The sequence below is a fragment of the Gasterosteus aculeatus genome, chromosome 5 (assembly GCF_964276395.1).
Source record: "Gasterosteus aculeatus chromosome 5, fGasAcu3.hap1.1, whole genome shotgun sequence".
NCBI lineage: Eukaryota > Metazoa > Chordata > Actinopteri > Perciformes > Gasterosteidae > Gasterosteus > Gasterosteus aculeatus.
In genome coordinates, this window is record NC_135692.1 from 8780146 (window position 1) to 8799769 (window position 19624).

Genomic DNA, 19624 nt, shown 5'->3' on the forward strand with positions numbered 1-19624 from the left:
TGGAGTTGTACTGATTTATGGTTGATAAAATCTCGCCTGAATCTCTTTTAGCAATATCAGATACGATACAACTAAGAGTATGACGTGGTCATGAACCAATTAGAAATATTTTGTTTATTGTACTTTTTATTTCCATAGCTGAGCAACACTAATCTAATCATCAAGTCTGACTTTATTGCTTAAAATACGGCCAATAAACTCAAAGTGGACATCCTCCCAATGTTCAGAGGGCATGTGTTCCTCTTGTTGTAAACTAACACTGTAAGTGATTGAGGGAGGTTATCTTTGCAGTTCATAAAAAACAAAGACACAAAGACATTTGAACTGCAGCACATGTGGAGGTATATATGTCTGAGAGACAAAAACAGGCTTAATGAGGAGTTTGACGCCAGACGGCTGTGGACACAAACAATTAACAACAAAAAACATGTATTTACATACACAAATTCTCCCTCTTACCTGTAGTGATGGTTTAGTAGCGTGTCGCAGTGTTTTGGAGATATCTGCCTCTTCTCCAACATAATGGGCTCCGCTTGAGGCACATTTGAAAACCCAACAGCGACGCTTCCCTCCAGAACCCCGTGACAGAAAGATAAACCACACACCTTGTTCTGTTTAACTTTTTTTTAAACATAGACACCAAAATATGTGTTTTTGATCTGGCTGGGAACATATGGTCAAGTTTGGGGCCTTCAATGTGACAAAATACAAAGAAAAGAATGAACAATGACGGACTTAAACCCTCTCTGCACCTCCCACTACTCCGCAAATTTACATTTTCTCCTCCCTGACCACCTCGCCCAGCATCACCGGGGATGTCAGGTATTTAAACCCTGCAACGTGAAGCGACTAATAGGACCGGAGTGATGTGGAGGGCGGAGTATTCCCCCGTCATGAGGCTCACGTTGGTGCTTCACTTCACGCTGTCCGCTGCAGCCGCCGCCAGTAGCGACGCCAACGGTTCCCTCAAGCTCATCATCGGCTTCCAGGCTCCCTGGAACATTTCCCTCCCCTTCAGCGCCCCGCGGCTGGGCTCGGCCATCCAGATAGCCGTTGACAAGGTGAACTCTAATCCCTCCTTCCTGGGGAACTACAGCCTGGATTTTGTTTACGCCGACACCGACTGTAACCCCAAGATTTCCCTGGGAGGATTCATTCACCAGGTGTGGAACGAAAATGTCTCCGCGCTCTTCGGTCCGGCATGTCCTGAAGAAGCCGAGGTATGAAATTTGGCAGTTCACGCATCTGGATTTGAGTGAATGAGTAGCCTAGATTTACCCGAGTACTGTAATTGACTACTATTTTCATATGCCTGAACCTGGCAGCTGAAAAGTTTGGGGTTAGAAATTGAACTGAGTGCACCTTCTTATGTCAGTACTGCTTTGGTTGAAAGGTTCTCAGTGAATAGAACGTCCCTAATTTACAGTACTTCTGCCTTCCAGGTCACCGGTCTCATTGCGTCAGCGTGGAACATCCCCATGTTTGGCTTTGTGGGACAATCCTCCAAAACAGATAACCGGGACGTCTACGATTCCTACATCAAAGTGGTGCCTCCTCTCAAAAGAAGCTCGGAGGTCCTGGTGAAGACCCTGGAGTTCTTCGGATGGAGCCACGTGGCGATGATCGGAGGGGGATTGGATTCCAACACCTGGGACAAAGTCGACGCTCTGTGGATAACCATTGAGAACCCGCTGAGGGACAAATTTAACCTGGCTGCCGCGTTAAAGTTCGATACCAGCAACCCTGAGCTGGTTTACCAAAATGTAAAGTTCATCGCGACGGTCGCCAGAGGTAAGAAGGACAGCTGTTTCTGGCCGCATGTTTCCCAGTGACTTGGCTGCTAAACGTGTCCGTTTGCTTCCCCCCAGTGATCGTGGTGCTGACGAACTCCATGGACTCCATGGCTCTGCTGCTGGAGGCAGAGCGGCAGGGTCTGATGAAGGGCGACTACGTGTTCTTCCTGGTGCAGCATTTTGAGGTCAGTGGCAGTGTGGTGAGTACAACCTTACATACGGCAGTAACGGACATATTCAGTTTATGTTAGATGTTGCCCAGCTGAGGTGTTTCTCATCTCTATCGTATGTGTCTTCTCCCCTGAGCAGGATAGCATGTGGAAATACGCCCTGAACAGCCGGATTAACAAAGCTGCCATTAGAGCTTTTGACATGACCTTCATCATCGGCCAGAAATCCTACGACGGCTACGAGTATTACGACTTCTTTGAGCAGGTTTTTGAAAGACTGAAAGGACAACCGTTCCAGATCAACCTGACATCCGAAAGAGAGGTAAGCATCCAACGCCGTTTAGTCTGCCGATAGGTCAAATCGCAGACACGATTGTCTTCGTTCGGTTGTTTCAGGTGAGCCCGTACTCTGCCTACCTGCACGACGCGGTGCTCCTTTATGCGATGGCACTGAAGGAAGTCCTCAAAGAAGGCAAAGACCCTCGCGATGGACGGCAGCTGCTGCAGAGTTTAAGAAATAGACACAACATTCGATTCAATGGTCGGTAGCTGTTTTAATGAATGTAAAAATTTGCAAAATAGAGACATTCTTGTTTTTATTATTAGATATTTCAGCTCATCCATCCATTTATGGTTATCTTTGCAGGTGCCTCCGGACTGGTCCACTTTGACAAAGAGGGGGAGAGAAACTTGGACTATTCCATTTATGACCTGCAGCATGTAGGACAGATCACAAAGTTGGAGCCCATCCTTCATTTTGACAGTCACACCAGCTCTGTCCGGTAAAATACCCGTCATTCAATTGGAAGAGAAAGTCTGTCCAAACGTTTGACTGGAGTATGTATTAGATGTAATCATGTATTTGTATGATTTTATACATACAAATAAACCATCAAAAACGCATCTTTCATTTTATTTAATTTATTTTCACCTCTCACACACACCTCCCCAAGCACATTTGCACCTTAATGTCTACATGTAGACTTGCACCTTTAGTCTTTAATGATGAAAAATTTACTGTTTATACATACTCTATATTATATATGCATTACATTTCTGTTTTTTCTTTTTTTAAATGTATTTGTTTCTTTGCACTTCTGGTCAGATGTCAAACTCCCTTTAGTTTCCTAAGCATTTGTACTCACAAATAAAGTTGAATCCGAATCTGATTTCAGACCGACGTCTAAGTTTGCCTCCGTGGTCTGGCCGAGAGGAAGACCATCCGATAAACCCGAATGCGGTTACAACAATGAACTCTGCGACTGGCTCGTTAACGGTACGAGGAGCACTTCTAAAATAGCCCTTCGGATAAAAAGATCATCCCAGTTTTTCATGTTTCCCTTTGGATCCACGACTCTGCTGTGTCGTCGCAGAGATCGCCCTGCTGGCTCTGCTGGTGACCTTGCCTGTCATCGGCGTGCTGGCGGTCATGTGCATCGGGGTCCTCCTGCTGCAGAAGTTACGACTCCAGACGAGGCTCGATGACTCCAACTGGTGGCTGATCAGCTACAGCGACATCACCATCATCAGGGAGCTCTCGGTACACTGAGCACTGCACACACGTCAGCGTGAGGGCCTCCAGCGTGAGGGCCTCCGCCAGGCCGTTTTTTTTCTGTTGGTGTCCTCAGATGTTTGTGCGTGTGTTCCTCTGTAGGGGTTTCAGGGTTTGTCTCTGACCACCACGACCAGTCGGTGCTCCGGCTCCCAGTCCGACGTCTCCAGCGTCAGCTACGGCCTGAAGGACAAGACGGGCAGGGAACACATCTACACCACCATCGGCCTCTACCAGGTACCCGTCGGAGGTTTAAAGCGCCGTCTTTCCATACGGCAACATGCGCTTTTCTCTCACGTACGAAATGTTTTTCCTTAATAGGGAAATAAAGTGGCCGTCAAGTACCTCAAGGACCACGATGGCAGTAATTTCCAGAGACCTTCGATTATCGCAGAGTTCAATGTGGTAAAGTTGTTTTTCAATTGTATTTGTTAATTTCCACTTTTTAAAATTATTTTTTAAGAGCGAAAAGGACAAAAGATGAATTAATAATTCAGGACACAATATTGATCTTTAGCTTGTATAAACTTTTAATTTTGCAGATGCAAATTAAACTTTCCTCTTTAGTGTCTAACCGTCTTAAACTCTTCAAGACAGATGAAAGAGATGAAACACGAGAACTTGGTTCAGTTCTTTGGCGTCTGCGTCGTGCCGCCGAACGTCTGCCTGGTGACGCAGTACTGCACAAAAGGCAGTCTGAAGGTCAGTGGCCCACAATGTACAAACACAAACACTTAACAAATCCTCTTTTACAATCAATAATACATGTGTGCGTGTAACACTGGGTTTAAAATAACCCTTTTTAATTTTTGATAAATTATCCGACAGTAATGTAACAAAGAAACACCATTGGGTCTAAAACGAGCCGTTGGTTTTCGGTAACCGTGTGGGATTACAGATGTTCAGCTTAAAAATGCTGCTGTTTCTTTTCTGCAGGACGTTCTGAAGTCAGATGTTGACCTGGACGGGATGTTCAAGCTGTCCTTTGCTTATGATATAGTCAACGTGAGTCAGTTCATTTGGCAGCATGTGAATGTCATGATGTTGCGTTGGGAGAGACACTTTAAACCTTATAATCAACCCCAAGTTTCACATATGTACTCAGGGATTGTAGAAAATAATAAAGTTGTAAAGAGAATACATAAACGGTAATAAACAAAAATAATCATAAATCATGAAAAGTAAATTAGTCAGTAAGTTAGTAATATTTTAGTATGTTAGGTGTGTCACAATACCAGGAATCATGTTTCATCATCTTAAAATGGTTAAAAACTGCTTATAAATAGAGTGGGATTAATCACACAACAGTAGATGATACAATTACGACACAACATGTTAAAAGAACGTAACTACTACATCTGCAAAATAAAAATATTTTCTAATCCTTAAACAGACAAAAGCAATGCGTATAATTATTCACATGGCAATTCGAGGACAATCTCTGCCTCCAACCTGTTTTTAGGGAATGGAGTTCATCCACAAAAGTAACCTGAGATTTCACGGGAACCTGAAGCCCAGCGCGTGTCTGGTGGACAGCCGGCTCCAGATTAAACTCTCTGGCTTCGGCCTGTGGGAGTTTAAATACGGGAGCCAAAATAAGATGGTCCCACTGGAGAAACCCGATCACCGAGGTCAGTGGATGTGCACTCGACTGCTTGGTAATGACGAGCCATTTTAAATACATTTGTAGAAATAACAGACAAGAGGTGATTTGTCGTAGAGATGTACTGGACCGCCCCCGAGCTCCTGAGACAAGCCGGTCTCCAGGTGTGCGGGACGCCCAAAGCCGACGTCTACAGCTTCGCCATCATCATGTGGGAACTCATGTACAACGCAAAGTCCGGCCCATATCACGAGATCAACCTGGCGCCCCAAGGTCAGCACTCCTACGCACTTTAATTCAGCCATTTGTTAATCCACACAAAGGAAAAGGGCTGAAGATGTTGATGAAAATGGATGGGACAAAGGGCGATCAATTGAACCATTTTTTAAAAACATTTCCATGACGGCTTAAAACGTCTCCCGCCTCGCGTTTTCTGCAGAGATTATCACGCAGCTGCGGACGCCCTTCCAAAGGGAGCTCCTGCGGCCGGCCCTGTCTGAGGAGCTCTGCGATGAAAACATCAACTCCCTGATGAAGGCCTGCTGGAACGAAAACCCCGACCACCGGCCCCCGTTTGCCTCCATACGCCGACAGCTGAGGGACTGCAGCCCGGAAAGGTATGGCCTCCCGCCTTTCCACGTGTCTTTGTTTTGTGGATTCTGGCTTGGTGACGAAGGCTCTCCGCTTGTCAGTTCCCCCGAAATATGACTAAAAACAACATGAAATAAAATATCTCGACCCCCTAAAACTCCTTCAAGCAGGTGATCGTTATTTTCTGTTACCGCAGTCATGCGAATATACTGGACAACATGGTGGCAAAGCTGGAGAAATATGCCAATCACCTGGAAGACGTGGTGGAGGAGAGGACCAATCAGCTCACGGCAGAGAAGACCCGCGCCGACAAGCTTCTCTCCAGCATGTTGCCGAGGTAACCGATGACGAAGCCATGGACAGCGTACGCCGAGCGTGGCTGCGTCCCTCACCTGGTCGGTGCTTTCATCGCTCGCAGGTACATCGCCGATCAGCTGATGGCGGGGGCGTCCGTGGAGCCTCAGAGCTACGAGGCGGTGACCATCTTCTTCTCCGACATCGTGGGCTTCACGTCCATGTGCTCCGTCAGCTCGGCGATGGAGGTGGTGACCTTCCTCAACGACCTCTACAGCCTGTTTGACGACGTGATCAAGATGTACGACGTCTACAAAGTGAGTCACTCACACGCATTTTTGAAGTTTGTGCTTCAATAAAACTAAAGTTTGGGGATGTTTCATTAAATCTGTGTTTTTATTTTATTTTAAGCCTATTTGTCACTCTCATCTATGTAATGTAAAGTGTTGCCCATAGCTGATTAGCTTATCTTAGCACAACCGCTGTAAACATGGGGAAACAGCTAGCTTAGCTTAGCATAAAGACGGGAGACAGCTTGCCTGACTTCATCCAAATGTAAAAAAAAATTATCTGTAAAGTGTAAGCAAATCTGATTACACATTTACACATGAAAACATGTTTTTGTACGGATTAAAGAAGTGAGATAAAATGTTTATGTACATGTTAGTCAATGAGCTTTAGAGGTTCTGGTCTTGTTTTCTTTAACTCTTTTGGACACAACCAGGCAACCTCTCCATTCTAACTTCTGACATTTTAAATCGGTTGATTCCTTAAACGTCTCCGCATCTTCACGAGGTGGAAACAATCGGTGATGCATACATGGTGGCCAGTGGTCTGCCCATCAGCAACGGCATCCAGCACGCCTTGGAGATATCTACAATGGCTTTGCATTTTCTCAGTGCCATCAAGGTCTTCAGAATCCACCACATGCCCACTAAGAGTCTCGCCATACGCATCGGCATACACTCCGGTGAGAGACGGGCACCTTTGTCCGCCATTGTTTATACTGTTGCATATTTAATATTAAGAAGGATCCAGAAGCATTTTATATTTTAAAGCGAGTATAAGCTGCCCACAGTGTGCAGGATTTATCTCTTTTCATGGTTTCTTACCGTTAACTTTGGATTTTTCATCAAGACTTTGTTGAAGTTTGCGCATAAAACAATTTTACACTTGAAAATTGTGAATCCATCAGTCTGTTTTGGGTTTTGCAGGCCCGGTGGTGGCTGGAGTGGTCGGCACCACGATGCCTCGCTACTGTCTCTTTGGTGACACGGTGAACACGGCCTCTCGCATGGAGAGCAACAGCTCACGTGGGTGTACAGACATTCATAGGGACTTTCCTCTGACTTCCCTTTTACAAACTGACTTATATTCTCTTCAAATAAAGATGCTTTCATTTCTTGATAGCATGCTAAGAAGCTACAATGATCCTGGTGAATGTTACCTGCTATCATTCAGCATGTGGACATTGTCTCTGTGAGCACGTCGGCTTCAGCATTGAGCTCCAACACGGCTGCGGGCTGTTGTTCACCAGACGCAGAACAGAAGTTTAAAAAGTAATTATTTAAAACAAATGTCGCCCTCTTCTGTATTTCTGGCAGCCCTGAAGATTCACATATCTCAGAGCACTGCTGACATTCTGGTCCAGGCTGGTTCGTTTGAGATGGAGGAAAGAGGGGAAGTGGAAATCAAGGTGACTTTTATGGTCTGTTTTATCTTTTTTCCAGTACGACATGCTGTCTCTCTGTTTTTGACATGTGTGTGTGTGTGTGTGTGTGTGTGTGTGTCCACGACAGGGAAAAGGGTCACTGAAGACCTACTGGCTTCTGAGCAAACAGGGGTTTAATCCTCCAGTCATTGCTCACAGCTCCCCGAATGTGGACACTCTCAAACTACAAACAGAGGTACAGTTATCGCAGCTCTTCTCCTGCACAGAGACAGCAAGCGTCTCCAGTCGGTACATGTGGTACTTTGTGTGAAGCCGTGTATTTTTTAAACGGAGTTTGTGATATTTCTGCTCAAGACACTGGGGATAACCAGAGCCGCCGAGAAAAGACACCAGACAACCTTCAACAAAGCCATGATGACTGCAGTGGACATTTAAGGGACAACTAGATACAACAACGATTTTAGATGGAGGAAATTCTGGAAACGACAATTCAGAAGCTCTCAGAGGACACAAAAGGCTCGTAAAGAGGAGACATAAATCTGGTCAGCAACTGCAGAATATATATATATATATATATATATATAAAATATACTTATATATATATGTCATTTTAATTCAAAAGGCAATCCTCTTAAATTAGGATTAAAAAGTTTAATCTTTTTTTGTCTTAATTCTTTGTGATTTTTAGAACAATTCCAGTTCCTTTCACACAGGATACTTTTAGTCATTATAAACATAAAACAAAATGGATAAAAATCTAAAAGTGAAGTAAAATAGCATACAACAAAACATAGTGATCTTATAAGATGTAATTTAATCAAATGAAATAGTTTTGAATTCAATCAAAATAATATGGTATCCATTACAACAGATAAATGGCACTATTGTTACCCAGGCACAGTTTGTTCTGGGTTGTATCATTGGAAGATAATAAATATATGTGTTTATTCATTTAATTTATTATTACTGTGTTGCTTTCATGAGAGTTCAGTTTAATTTATGGATACAATAAAAACCTTGTTTGTGCATAAAAAGAACAAGGACTGTTTCTTTAAAAATGTCAACTCGTCTTTATTGAAGGAAGCAGTATTGTGCCACTTTAAAAACATATTAAAAGCGTCGACAAATGTCCTAAGTAGTATCTGTGAGAATATTTTGAGTTGGGTTGACATGAAGTTTTTCTACATTCTTGATCCATTTACTAAATCCCAACATGTGTTCGTGAGGACAACCAGCAGGATGAACAGTGAAGAGCCTGATGTGGAACAAGGAAAAGAAAACAAAGATCGCTTCAAATCTCAATAAAAAAAACAGTAGTTTCTTCCCTAATTGGGAGAATTCATGATATGAGGACAACAAATAAATAAATAGTGTTTGCACACAACAATATGACGCTCACGCTCTGAATGAGTATTGAACGTTACGTATCAATCACATTTATCAGTGCTCATTTTGTTTACCTGTCATGTGTCCATTATTGGAGGAATCAATACCTGTTGAGAGATAAAAACATCATAGAAATTAAAAGCTTATTAAAAATATTTATTTGAAAGAGGGGGAATCACAATGCTACAGTTTCCTTGAAAACATCTTCTGTATTGTATGAATTATGTGCAGCGTTTCACAGCGTCGATCGAGGCGTTCAAAACCCGTCAGGGTTGAAAAACTGCACCTTTAATTTGAAACTCGGCGGTGAGGATCCCCCCGCTTGGTTCCGCCTGTGATGACAGACTCCTGGAAAGGCAGGGGCCCTAAACAGCAAGACACAGACGAAACAAGAGGCTTTTTTTGTCAAATTGCTGTGAATGGCTGATTCCAGCGCCGGCTTCTGGCGTCCGAGTTTGGTTAATGTTCTTACCGGCTGACAGACGAGTCTCTCTGCGTCACACACCTGCACCTCGCAGTGAAGCCACACGGTCGACACCTTCTCCAGCCGCTGGAAGCGGAAGGAGTTGAACTTGAAGGTGGAGCGGCTGTCCTTGGCGTTCTCGAAAATACTCACGGTGCTGTCGGAGGAGCAGCTGACGGGAGGCAGAAACACAGAAAACTCAGTGAAACATTACGAAGAATTTTCTTTCATTACAATTCATCAGCGTCATTATATCACAACTTACGGCCCGACGCTGAACAAATGAGGCCACTTTGTTTTAGTTTTTTTCAGTTGAAAGTGACTCTTGCTGATCTGAAGTGAGATTCGTATGAGGTACTTTTACGTAGTCATAGTGTTGTAGGTCAGTGCAGTTGATGGTCCTGAGCTATCAGGTCTTTCCTCCTACCTGTTAATGATGAGGCTCCACCTCTTCTTGTCCGTTGAGTAAGGAGTGGGAGTGGCCCAGCAGTTGTGAATTACCACTTTGAACCTGGGAGGCGGCAACAAGAAGGCGGGGTCAGAAATCGGGCGACGCCTACTCTGTGTGGGAATGAAACCTGTGACAACACAGGCGGTTGTCTTCCAACCTGCTGCTGAGCCCTTTGGCCTCGATGCCGATGAAAACTTCAGAGCCAATGTCAGAAGTGTCGATCACATACGGGGAGTCCTTGGCGTACAGGAACTTTGAGTTCTACGAAAACAAACACAACTATTTACTTCCACAATTTTGCCCAACAACTTTTTGACTTGTAACAAGACGTACTGCGAAACGCTTTTCTTCACAGGACTCATTAAAGGCGCGACACAGCAATGCGTTTAAACACGTGGCTCTCCACCGGGGGGGAGCAGAATCCGCGGGCGGCTACTCACCGCGAACACGTTCATGGACAACTGCGACCTAAAAGTGCCTAAACTCCCGTTGTTGACATAAACTGTGGCCACTCTGGAAAAAGCAGAGGGTTTAGTAAAAACGCTGTTAGAATGGTTAGAATGCACCCGTCTCTTCCAGGCGGTGGCTGCGGCCGGCCCTCGCCGGGCGGGGGTCGCCTACCTTTGGCTGAACACGGCGTTGTTGAGCAGGTAGGCCGCCCGGTACACGCAGCTGAAGGTGTAGTTGACCGGCTGGTTTCGCACCGTCAGCGACGTGTCGTTGGACACGATGGAGTTGGAGAAGATGTACTTGGGGTCTTTGCCGGGCACGTACTGTCAGAAGGGAATAAAAAGCTAAATAGGACCTTTTCTCGCTGCAGTCGTTTAGTGGACAGAAACTACACCGCTGTGGTCCTCGTGTGCCTCACCTCAGACAGGGTGCCGCAGTACGAGTGGTTTTTGGGGGTGAGGTCCGGGATGCTGAAGCGGTAGTAGCCCGGGCTGTGCGCTCCAGAGTAGCAGACCCCCCCCAGGGACAGCTGCTCGATCTCCCAGCCGTAGGGGCACTCGGGGACGTTGGCGATGATGGCGTTGGGGAAACACGACACCATGACGTAGTCTGGAATAAGGCACGATCCGGGAGATGACCTTTAACATTGTGACATCTTTTACAGCACCTGGATGCTGTTTGACTCTTGACTAAATATTCTGAAAACCATCAACGTGAGCTGTATGTTGCGGTTGGGTGCTTTTTCTCCCTCAACGGATCTGTGTTACCTGCTTTTTGGGGCGAGCACGTCCATGCAACAGGCAACAACATCAGTAAAGCTCCGACGGAAGCCATACTGTGATGCTGCAGGGAGATTAAAGAGGTCGGCGACGAGAGAATATTCAACGTATAAAGATGTGAATGTGTCATTGGAACAAAAGATTATACTCACCAGCAAAAAAGCACTTTCAAACAGTCGGACGTCAGAGGATCTTCATGGCTCTTCAACGCTCTTGTAACTAACATCTTGACGACTTGAGGAAGCATTTTATACCTTCACATGTGAGGATAATCAGCCCCCCCTCCTCTCTCCCTCCTCTCCCCCATAGCCGGTTTAAGAGCTCTATTGTGTCTCAGCTTACAAAAAGCTCTCTGTGCTGCTGCGACATTCACTTTCAAATGACCAGCGTCTCACGGGTTTACCGCTCGGAAAGGTGCTCAGAAGTCACCTTCTCTGGAGACCGGAAATTTGTCAATTTTATCATGTTATTACCAAAGAGTTATGACTTGTAGGAGGATAATTCATGTATTCCGTGTTTCCCTGGCATCACCGCTGTGGCAGAAGAGGAAGTCTTACAATTGCAAGCTTAATATTGTGCTCACAGACTCACATTGTGTGATGAGGCTAGTTGTGTTACAGTTGGATCCAATTTAACAATTCCTTTTTTTCAGGTGAATACAAACTAATGACACACAATAATACTATATTCCACTTTGCCAAAAAAAAAGAATGATATTGTTTTGTTTATTGTGGAGAGTTAAATTTATACCACGCTCATCTGTGTTCTTTATATGAAGCTACAGCTGGTTAGCTTAGCACAGCTTAGCTAAAGACAAGGGCAAATAGTCATAAAATGACCGCTTAAGATTATATATTACTTGTTGTCCCGTTTACTGAGGATCTTTTTCTTCGCTAGGAGAAACTACCTCCTAGACACAAAAAATAAAATTGAAAATGACTTTACCAGTCAGGTTTCTTAAAAACGTGTTTATTGTTGAGCTTGAAAGCGGCTATTAGGTCTTTGTTACCTTTTTAGCAGAGCCAGAGAAGTAGTTCACCCCTTTAAGGTTTTTATGCTAAGCTAATCGGCCTTTAACCCATAAATCTCTTTAGATACAATATATCCCCCGCTGGAGACCAGACGGCCATGATACTTCTTTTTGTCCAAGAGGGCGAAATGAAACAGAATACCATCTAAAGCTAAATGGTACAAGCAGACATGTATGGGCACCTTAAAAGAAGTGATGGCAGCTCAGATAAGACTCGGCGCTCACTAGTAACTAGTGGCCTGGAGATGATAAGCTTGTGTTTTCGCAGCATTCAGTAATATATAGTTTTTCACACTCTCATGGGATTAGATATTGCCTCTTTTGCCTGTTTACATATTTAATTGTTAATATGGATGATTTCTGAAGCCTTTTCAACTTCTGTTTTATTTTATATTTTATAATATTTTATATTATTTCCACTTCCAAAAAAAGGGAAATGCTAACTGAGAAAAGCCAGATATGCCTCAGTGTACATTGTATATATATATATATATATATATATATATATATATACATTACATATATAAATAAATTGTTGTAACATGCACTTCCATTGAAAATACCGTCTTGCAAAGACTAAATGATGAGAGCTGTAAAACGATAGCACAGAGGTTAAACACTAACGTCCTTCACGGAACAATTCATCCAGCAGTAGAAGACTGCAAACTGCAGACGATTAGCATTTGAATGGAGCGGCAGGGTAATTTGTGAGGAAGATACCGATCTGAGAACGGGTCAGCAGACAGCTAGCGTTACAGCATCTGGCCATGCTAACAATTGGGGATGGGGGGGACAAGGCTCCACCTGGTTACGTGACCGTGATCTCAAGAGTCCTCAGAGCTCCAAAGCCTTTTTATGGTGAAACGTTTTCTCATATTTAAACTTAAAAGGTGTCTGTAAATGGTTTGTTGTTGCTTCTTCATTAAAGCAGCATAAGTAGAAAAAGGGCATTTTTTATTGTAATTAAGCTACTTCAGAATCACAATTTGATAAAAAACCAACGTATCTAAAAAAAATATATTTTTGGGCTTCTTCTTTTTAGCTAAGTCTATATCAAACCTTAATGGTCGATTTAGTTATCAGGAACAAATTAAAACGATCCCTTTACAGGTGTTCCCCACAAGAGTGCAGCAAAACTTTTTTTTCTTATTATATATTTTGCTTGTGTGTAATTATTGAGTATTTGCAGTGCTTCTTCTTAGGAGGGGTATTTTATTTCCATAAATCAAAAGGGAACATACATTCACAGACATAATCAAAGATCACTTAAATGCACAAGGGAGACGCTGCATGGCGTTGAGCTACAAACAGTAGTGCTTTTGTCAAAATAAACAAAATGAACATGAAAAAGAAACGTCTTTGTTGTGAGACTCGAATAATAAAATGTACCATTACAACATATTTGGAGATTCATACAAAATATACAATCATATGCAACATATTTACATAATAAATAGCTTGAATGTGGAGGCTGGCCTCAAGATTTGGGCACTTGGCACGTCCAACTTGTTCGTTCTGGTTGGTAAACAAAATCTGTCCTGAAAGGCAAAGAAACTGAGGTAAGAACATGTGTAGACGACTTATCAAATACATTGCATTTTAAAGCATCTCCATCTATTGGTTTAGTTTGACCTAACAGGAGAATGATCACTATGAGGCCCATTAGCATAGATTAGTCAAAACACGTGTCCAACTGGGAGGCGGTGCAGTCAAAGGTTGGAATGTCACTGCTGAATAAAATTCAACAAATGTTTCTCCGAGAATGTAATAGCAACATGTTTCGGGCTTTCTGAGCAGAATCTGGAGGTGTTTCACCAATATGCCAAATTTATTTTAATGTTCTCCAGCTGTGAGTAGCTGCTCGGTTTCACTGTGGGACAATAGTGCACATCGAGAGCAGACACACAAAAGTCAAGAGGTTTTAAGTCTGAATATATTCTACACTAATATATATTAGTCTGGATTTGGGCCACAAAAAGAGCAGCATCACTTGATATTGTGATTTAAAATCCCTCAAACCATCACTGAGCCGATACAAACTGCGGGTATTTTTGAATCAATCATTTTAAAGAGGAAAACTTGAATTTGCTCCACTCACTCTCTCCGGCGTGACGCTGCCCTTTCTCGACACAGAAGCCCCTCGTCGCACGGGCAGATCTGGTTTATGCTGAAGGCCAGGCCGCCGTCGGGGACGAAGCAGCTCTCGCCGCGGACCAGACGCGTCTTGCACACCTGCTCGCCGTGGTGCCGCGCGCAGCACATGGAGGCCCCGCAGTCCCTGTCCACTTTACACCTGGCACCTGGATGGAAGGAAGACACACAGTGGTCATCCAAGGTCCGGCGGGATGGCGACTCCCTGGTTGGGGTTATTTTTTTTGTTGGAAAGGGGGGGGGGTTTCAAGGTGCCCTCTCACCTTCTTGTCCGTTGGGGATGCTGCGGTGACACTTGCCGAACATGCAGCTGAGTCCGCGGACGCACTGGGCGTCCCTCCGGCAGTAGAGGCCCTCCCCTCGCAGGGGAACGCAGAGGCCAAAGTGCCGATCGCAGGAGAAACCCCGTCCACAGGCCCGGTCGTGGTCGCACGCGGCCTGGGGAGAAAGCGACAAGGGGGATGTTGAAACTGATGTAAAACAAAACACGATGTGAGGAGAAGAGAAGCGTCACGAGCCCGCTTAGTGCCCGAGTGACTCACCGCGGCGGCTTTGGCTGCAGGGGAGCTTTCCCTGAGGGTCCTGCCTCCAGCTTTGGGAGGGCTGTGAGGCATGTTGAGCATCCAGGCCCATATGCGAGCCTCGGCCAAGTAGAAGCAGAGACAAAGGCAGAGCGTCCACAGGTTGAAAAACATTTCCGTCCCCACCCCCACAAAAAAAAAGACGATTAACTGGAGAAACGGTGACTCGCAGTCATCCAAATAAAGATCCACAGCTTTAAAGTCCCAGTAAATGAGTGGAGGGTTGAGACTACAGGGGCTCGTGCAGTGGCTGCCTCCTCTTCCTGTGTGACTTTTATAGGTCAAGTCTTGGCCCCCCCCCAACCCTAAACCCCCACCTCCCACCCCCAGACAGGCTGTTTGTCCAAACAACAGAGTAGGAGGAGACAATTAGTTGTTAATGGATTAACTAAATTGCCTGCAGCCAGAAAATATTTTGGCGAAATGACCAGTCGTAGAGCGGGGGGAAAGAGAGGGGGGGGGGCAGCTGGGGGAAGGTTGGTGGGGGGGGGGTTGATGGACGTGACGGGCTGACAGCCGCTTCACACAATGGAGCCAAGAAGAACACCACCTCTATGTGGTTGTCTCTGCCAGACAAACAAACGAGGAGGACAATGGGAGACAATTGTGCGACATGTTTCACTGCTCGCTGAGTGACAGGTAAAGCCACTGTGCCCCCCCCATCTACCCCCTCTCCCAAACACTGGGCAAACACTGGGCCGACCTCCACTGCCCCGTTGCCCCCTACCCTATCCCACTTCAGGCCCCACGCTGAGAGCAATTTGCAGAAGTGCACCCCGCAGACGACCCCATGATCTCATTAAATGTAATTACCATCAGCCATTAGTTCTCTGGGGGAGAAGGGGAGCGAGTGGGGGGGGGGGGGGGGGAGACAGGGGACACAAGTCACTCGAGGGGGACAAACAGATTTGTTCACTTTTGTAAGTTTCTTTTTACTCGTTAAAAAATTATTCACTGCAACTAACTTTTGCGATGGGTTCCCTCCAAACTGCGTGTGAGCTTCTTCCTCCTCTCACATCCTCTCACCAGCTTCTTTCCTCACAACAAGTGTCATTTATGATGTCATTCACAGCTGTGCTTCTACCTGAGAAGAGCGAGGCAACCGCGAGAAGAACGGAGACAAATCACGACGGCCTGACCAATTCAAATGAGTCTCCTACTTGCAAGTATTATGTAATAAATGTCCTGTTTAATTATTTCACGCCGAAAAAGGATCCATGGGCATCTCGTAATAAGATGTTCAATAACAGTTTCTTCTAGAAGAGAATGAAATAGAATCTACCAGAGACCAGGACTCCTCTTAAACTCTTCCTGCCAAAATAGGATATTTCAAATGTCTTTGGTCTGGAGGGCTGGAGGCACAACCAAATATGTGTCAGTGTGAGAATCATTGGCCCGCCAGGACCGGACCCCCGCTCTGAGACACTCAATAAAGAGGAGTCTGTTTTAAGTATTTAGCAACAACATTGAGAAGATGCACATCTTCTTTCTGGCTTCACATGAGGGACACAAAGCGTTCTTTGGGATTTCAGTTCAGAAGTAATCGGCCAGGAATGTGAGTTTGCTCAAATGTGTTTTTTGCAGGATGATTAGCCAGTGTTGTGCGTTTTTCCCTTCATGGCAAACTTATACAAAGCCGAATAGTTAATGGGATGAAACGTACTTAATGTATACGTAATATACCATTAAAGGGTGTATTCAAGACACTTCTATACTGCATTGTGTGTATTATAGTTTGTGGGTTATTTTTACTTCATGTATTCTTGAGATTAAGCTATGACAGGCTTTTTTTGCTTTCAACTAAATGCTTTTAAAGTCTCATCTGCACATTTGATTGAAATGGAAGCATTTCATAACATGTTCACAGGATCCCGAGCCTCTACACCAGTAGAACCAGTAACTCGCTCAATGGTCTTCCTCCAATAATGACGATCGCGCCGGAGGAGTCTTTTGCTTTGGGAAAAGTCTGAGGTGATGATCCCTCCCAATAAGACTCTGTGTAGAAGGACTGTTTTGCCAGTAACCATAACTTATGTGTTTGACCTTTACTTAACATTAGCATTCAGTGTTTCATTAGCATTCAGTATCGGGGCTCCGACTTACAGTAGATGCCACGGTAATTGCCAGTAATTTACACCACAGATTGGTAGCGTAGATACCGCACTTATCTCAGCTCCAGGTAGTTAAGTCCTTATCTGAACAAGCTGACGCAGACTAATGACGTAATTGGGGGTCAATTAGCAGGAACAATAGTGGCAACTGGGTCAATTGGCATTATGGAAATAGGTATCAGATTGTGCTGATGTGGACCAAGCAGCAGTTTTATGATTCTGATTCATGCACATTGAGCTGTTGGACTGTGAAGGGTGTATTAATATAATGATTTAAAAATATTGGGGGGAAAATGCATTTGTCAACTTATCGTGTCTTGGTCAAAGATTTCCACATTTCAGGTTTGATTAATCGTCAATCAAACTGAAAATATTCCGTTCAACAGAAAATGGAAAGTTCTCCACGTGGCTCTTTTTTCCTCCAGAGATTCCCAGCAATGTGTTTTAAGACGAGAATCACAAGCCCCCCCCTCCCTCCCGTGTCCTCTCCTCCAAACACGTACTCGTGTTCTACATTCGTACTCACAGCCAGCTATCCCCCCTTTTATTTACCCAATGCCAAAAGCAGATAGTGGTCTCCAAAAACAACTTAACATGCCCCCCACCTCCCCCAACTCCCCCCATGTTAATGGCTCTGTTAATGACGTTCGTAATGAATGCCACAATCAACATTGCTGTGGGCCTTACAATTAGAAGCTGACAAAAACAACGGGCAGGGTGATGCTTGTCCATTGTAATGGACCTCGGCCCCCCCACCGGGAAGCTCTGAATGGAGGAGGGCACGAGGAGTCTGCCTCCCCACGACCAACAATGCATGTCCGGTGCAGGAACGGACGGACGAGCGTATCCAGAGGACGAGAAGACGAGCAAGCACCGGCTTCAAGAGATTCAAAAAAAGCTAGAATTGACACGTGTGAACTTTTGAAGGAAAAAGCGAATTGAGGAATGACTTGAGCTGCCGCGAGGACCCTTTAATGAGGATTCATTGTTGAGGGAGGGGGGAGCGCCATGTTTTCATAATGTATTTTTTTGTGTTAAGTCAAGTCGGGCTTCTGTTCCCATTCTCAGGGGTCGGTTCTAACAGCATGTGACTGACAAAGAAAAAGTCTTTAGTTTGGGCCCGCCGACAATAAAAATAAAATTAGCTTGGGTTTGTTTCTTTTGAGATTTCCTCACTGCTGAGATGCACTTCAGCGACTTTTTGCACAACGTCGGCCTCTAATTTGTCAACATGTGCGTTCCCATGAGCTCCTGTGAGCTGCTGTATTGCTTCCTTCGGTTGCCTCTGTACAGAGTGAGGAGCCGACTACAATCCAGCTGTGTGAGCATGTTTAAAATGAGATGCATGATGCAATCCAATTGCAAAAAAAACAACATATTTCTGTACATTTTTCTTGCTGAAGACGAAAAAGTGACAGCAATACAGTATTTCCTGGCTGCTTTGTTGGCGCGAGCCGACGGAGTTTACTGGCAATGGGAATGTCCAAGTTCAAGCACACGGTGTTCACTTCCGCACTTAAATCTAAATTGAAGTCACATGTTTAACGAGGTGACAGGCCTTTGGGAGACATTACACAAGGTCTGCCTCCAGGTCACAGGCCCGAGATCGCTCCTCGTGAAGCGACGCGAGGGTGGAAATGCCGCCAGTAAATGCTACAAAAATAAAGCTCTCCCACCACACATTGAATCTTAAATTCCAAACAGGACATTTACCTCCACCGTCGTCAAAAAGCAATCATGCATTTCTAACCGTGTATCTTGTGAGAGGGTGATTGTCGGTTAGGTTTGACCTTGTTAGCTGAGGTAAAGTTTATGACACCTGTCTGGTTCTTTGCAAGTTGGTCTTTGCTGCTTTTGGAAAGAACAGTCAGTTTCTCTCTTTTAGGGAAGAAAACTGGATAAAAAAAGTAAAGGGCAAGTGTTTCCACACGGCTCTTAGGTCAGATGTTTTTGAACGTGGACGAATACTCGGCGTTCCTCGCCCCAAAACATTCACCGGGAACCCACAACACCTACTGGCCCGTCAGTTCCCAACAGTGCTCGCTGACTCCCAACCAACCCCAAACACGGTGACAGTAATCCTTCGAACACGCATTTCGACATAGTGGAGAAAATTATTAGCAATAAAATGGGATCCTTGTTTCGGGTCCGTGGGCAGAATAAATACACTTACCTCATCGTCACATTCTGCAAACAAGTCCAACCTGTCGTCACGGGCAGCATTTCTGGTAAGGTTTAAATAATGTTCCTCCAAAGCTGTTTTCAATTGGAACAGGGCAGATGAGTGAGTCTTCCTCTCTAATGGGAAACAGCCACGCGCCTTCCTCACGCCAGGTTTTAAAATAAATGAAATAAACAAGGGCTGGATGAGAAACCGGAGCGAGAGTCACTGGTGGCCGATATTCGCAAATAGGCCATTCCCCATTATGGGGATTTTAAAATCACCGTAAAGGAAGAAATCAACTTGTCAAGAACACAGGATCTGAACATCATACTTTCTTTTCACCCTGGGGGGGAACTCCCAGTCTGGACTATATCTGGGGTGGA

The 19624-nt window shown here is 44.8% G+C and overlaps 3 protein-coding genes across 4 annotated transcripts; 1 reads left to right on the forward strand and 2 right to left on the reverse strand.

The window, feature by feature from the left end:
- Window positions 1-866: 866 nt before the first annotated feature.
- Window positions 867-8805, forward strand: gucy2g (guanylate cyclase 2g). Its single transcript, XM_078103795.1, has 22 exons — window positions 867-1220; window positions 1443-1791; window positions 1869-1993; window positions 2103-2285; window positions 2360-2504; window positions 2610-2745; window positions 3139-3239; window positions 3337-3503; window positions 3618-3752; window positions 3837-3920; window positions 4113-4217; window positions 4452-4520; window positions 4978-5146; window positions 5236-5391; window positions 5558-5735; window positions 5906-6046; window positions 6128-6320; window positions 6799-6973; window positions 7218-7316; window positions 7608-7699; window positions 7803-7910; window positions 8030-8805. Exons 1-22 carry the CDS (start codon window positions 867-869, stop codon window positions 8108-8110), a joined length of 3345 nt encoding a protein of 1114 aa, XP_077959921.1. The 3' UTR covers window positions 8111-8805.
- tectb (tectorin beta) lies at window positions 8722-11445 on the reverse strand. The gene is made up of 11 exons (XM_040175699.2): window positions 11357-11445; window positions 11193-11268; window positions 10844-11034; window positions 10597-10748; window positions 10416-10488; window positions 10133-10236; window positions 9952-10035; window positions 9534-9696; window positions 9348-9426; window positions 9136-9168; window positions 8722-8930 (listed from the first exon to the last, which is right to left on the reverse strand). Exons 2-11 carry the CDS (start codon window positions 11257-11259, stop codon window positions 8857-8859), a joined length of 1020 nt encoding a protein of 339 aa, XP_040031633.2. The 5' UTR covers window positions 11260-11268; window positions 11357-11445; the 3' UTR covers window positions 8722-8856.
- A 1981-nt stretch (window positions 11446-13426) lies between these two features.
- LOC120818878 (dickkopf-related protein 3) lies at window positions 13427-15247 on the reverse strand. Of its 2 annotated transcripts, XM_040175746.2 has the most exons (4): window positions 14928-15247; window positions 14649-14823; window positions 14333-14534; window positions 13427-13772 (listed from the first exon to the last, which is right to left on the reverse strand). In XM_040175746.2, the coding sequence occupies exons 1-4, from the start codon at window positions 15078-15080 to the stop codon at window positions 13712-13714; spliced, it is 591 nt and encodes a 196-aa protein (XP_040031680.2). In that variant the 5' UTR covers window positions 15081-15247; the 3' UTR covers window positions 13427-13711. The 2 variants fall into 2 exon arrangements, with proteins under 2 accessions (XP_040031680.2, XP_040031681.2); XM_040175747.2 differs by lacking the exon at window positions 13427-13772 and having other exon boundaries at window positions 14329-14534; window positions 14928-15224.
- Between the last annotated feature and the right edge of the window lie 4377 nt (window positions 15248-19624).

Excerpts from the sequence above, each read along its gene's own strand:
- gucy2g (XM_078103795.1), top strand. The coding sequence starts at position 867 with ATGTGGAGGGCGGAGTATTCCCCCGTCATGAGGCTCACGTTGGTGCTT. Across the intron at positions 2,505-2,609 it reads ACACAACATTCGATTCAATG|GTGCCTCCGGACTGGTCCAC; the intron begins GTCGGTAGCTGT and ends TTATCTTTGCAG. Across the intron at positions 2,746-3,138 it reads AGTCACACCAGCTCTGTCCG|ACCGACGTCTAAGTTTGCCT; the intron begins GTAAAATACCCG and ends ATCTGATTTCAG.
- tectb (XM_040175699.2), bottom strand. The coding sequence starts at position 11,259 with ATGGCTTCCGTCGGAGCTTTACTGATGTTGTTGCCTGTTGCATGGACG. Across the intron at positions 10,237-10,415 it reads TGTCCATGAACGTGTTCGCG|AACTCAAAGTTCCTGTACGC; the intron begins GTGAGTAGCCGC and ends TTGTTTTCGTAG. Across the intron at positions 10,036-10,132 it reads GCCAAAGGGCTCAGCAGCAG|GTTCAAAGTGGTAATTCACA; the intron begins GTTGGAAGACAA and ends GCCGCCTCCCAG.
- LOC120818878 (XM_040175746.2), bottom strand. The coding sequence starts at position 15,080 with ATGTTTTTCAACCTGTGGACGCTCTGCCTTTGTCTCTGCTTCTACTTG. Across the intron at positions 14,824-14,927 it reads CTGCAGCCAAAGCCGCCGCG|GCCGCGTGCGACCACGACCG; the intron begins GTGAGTCACTCG and ends CTTTCTCCCCAG. Across the intron at positions 14,535-14,648 it reads CATCCCCAACGGACAAGAAG|GTGCCAGGTGTAAAGTGGAC; the intron begins GTGAGAGGGCAC and ends CCTTCCATCCAG.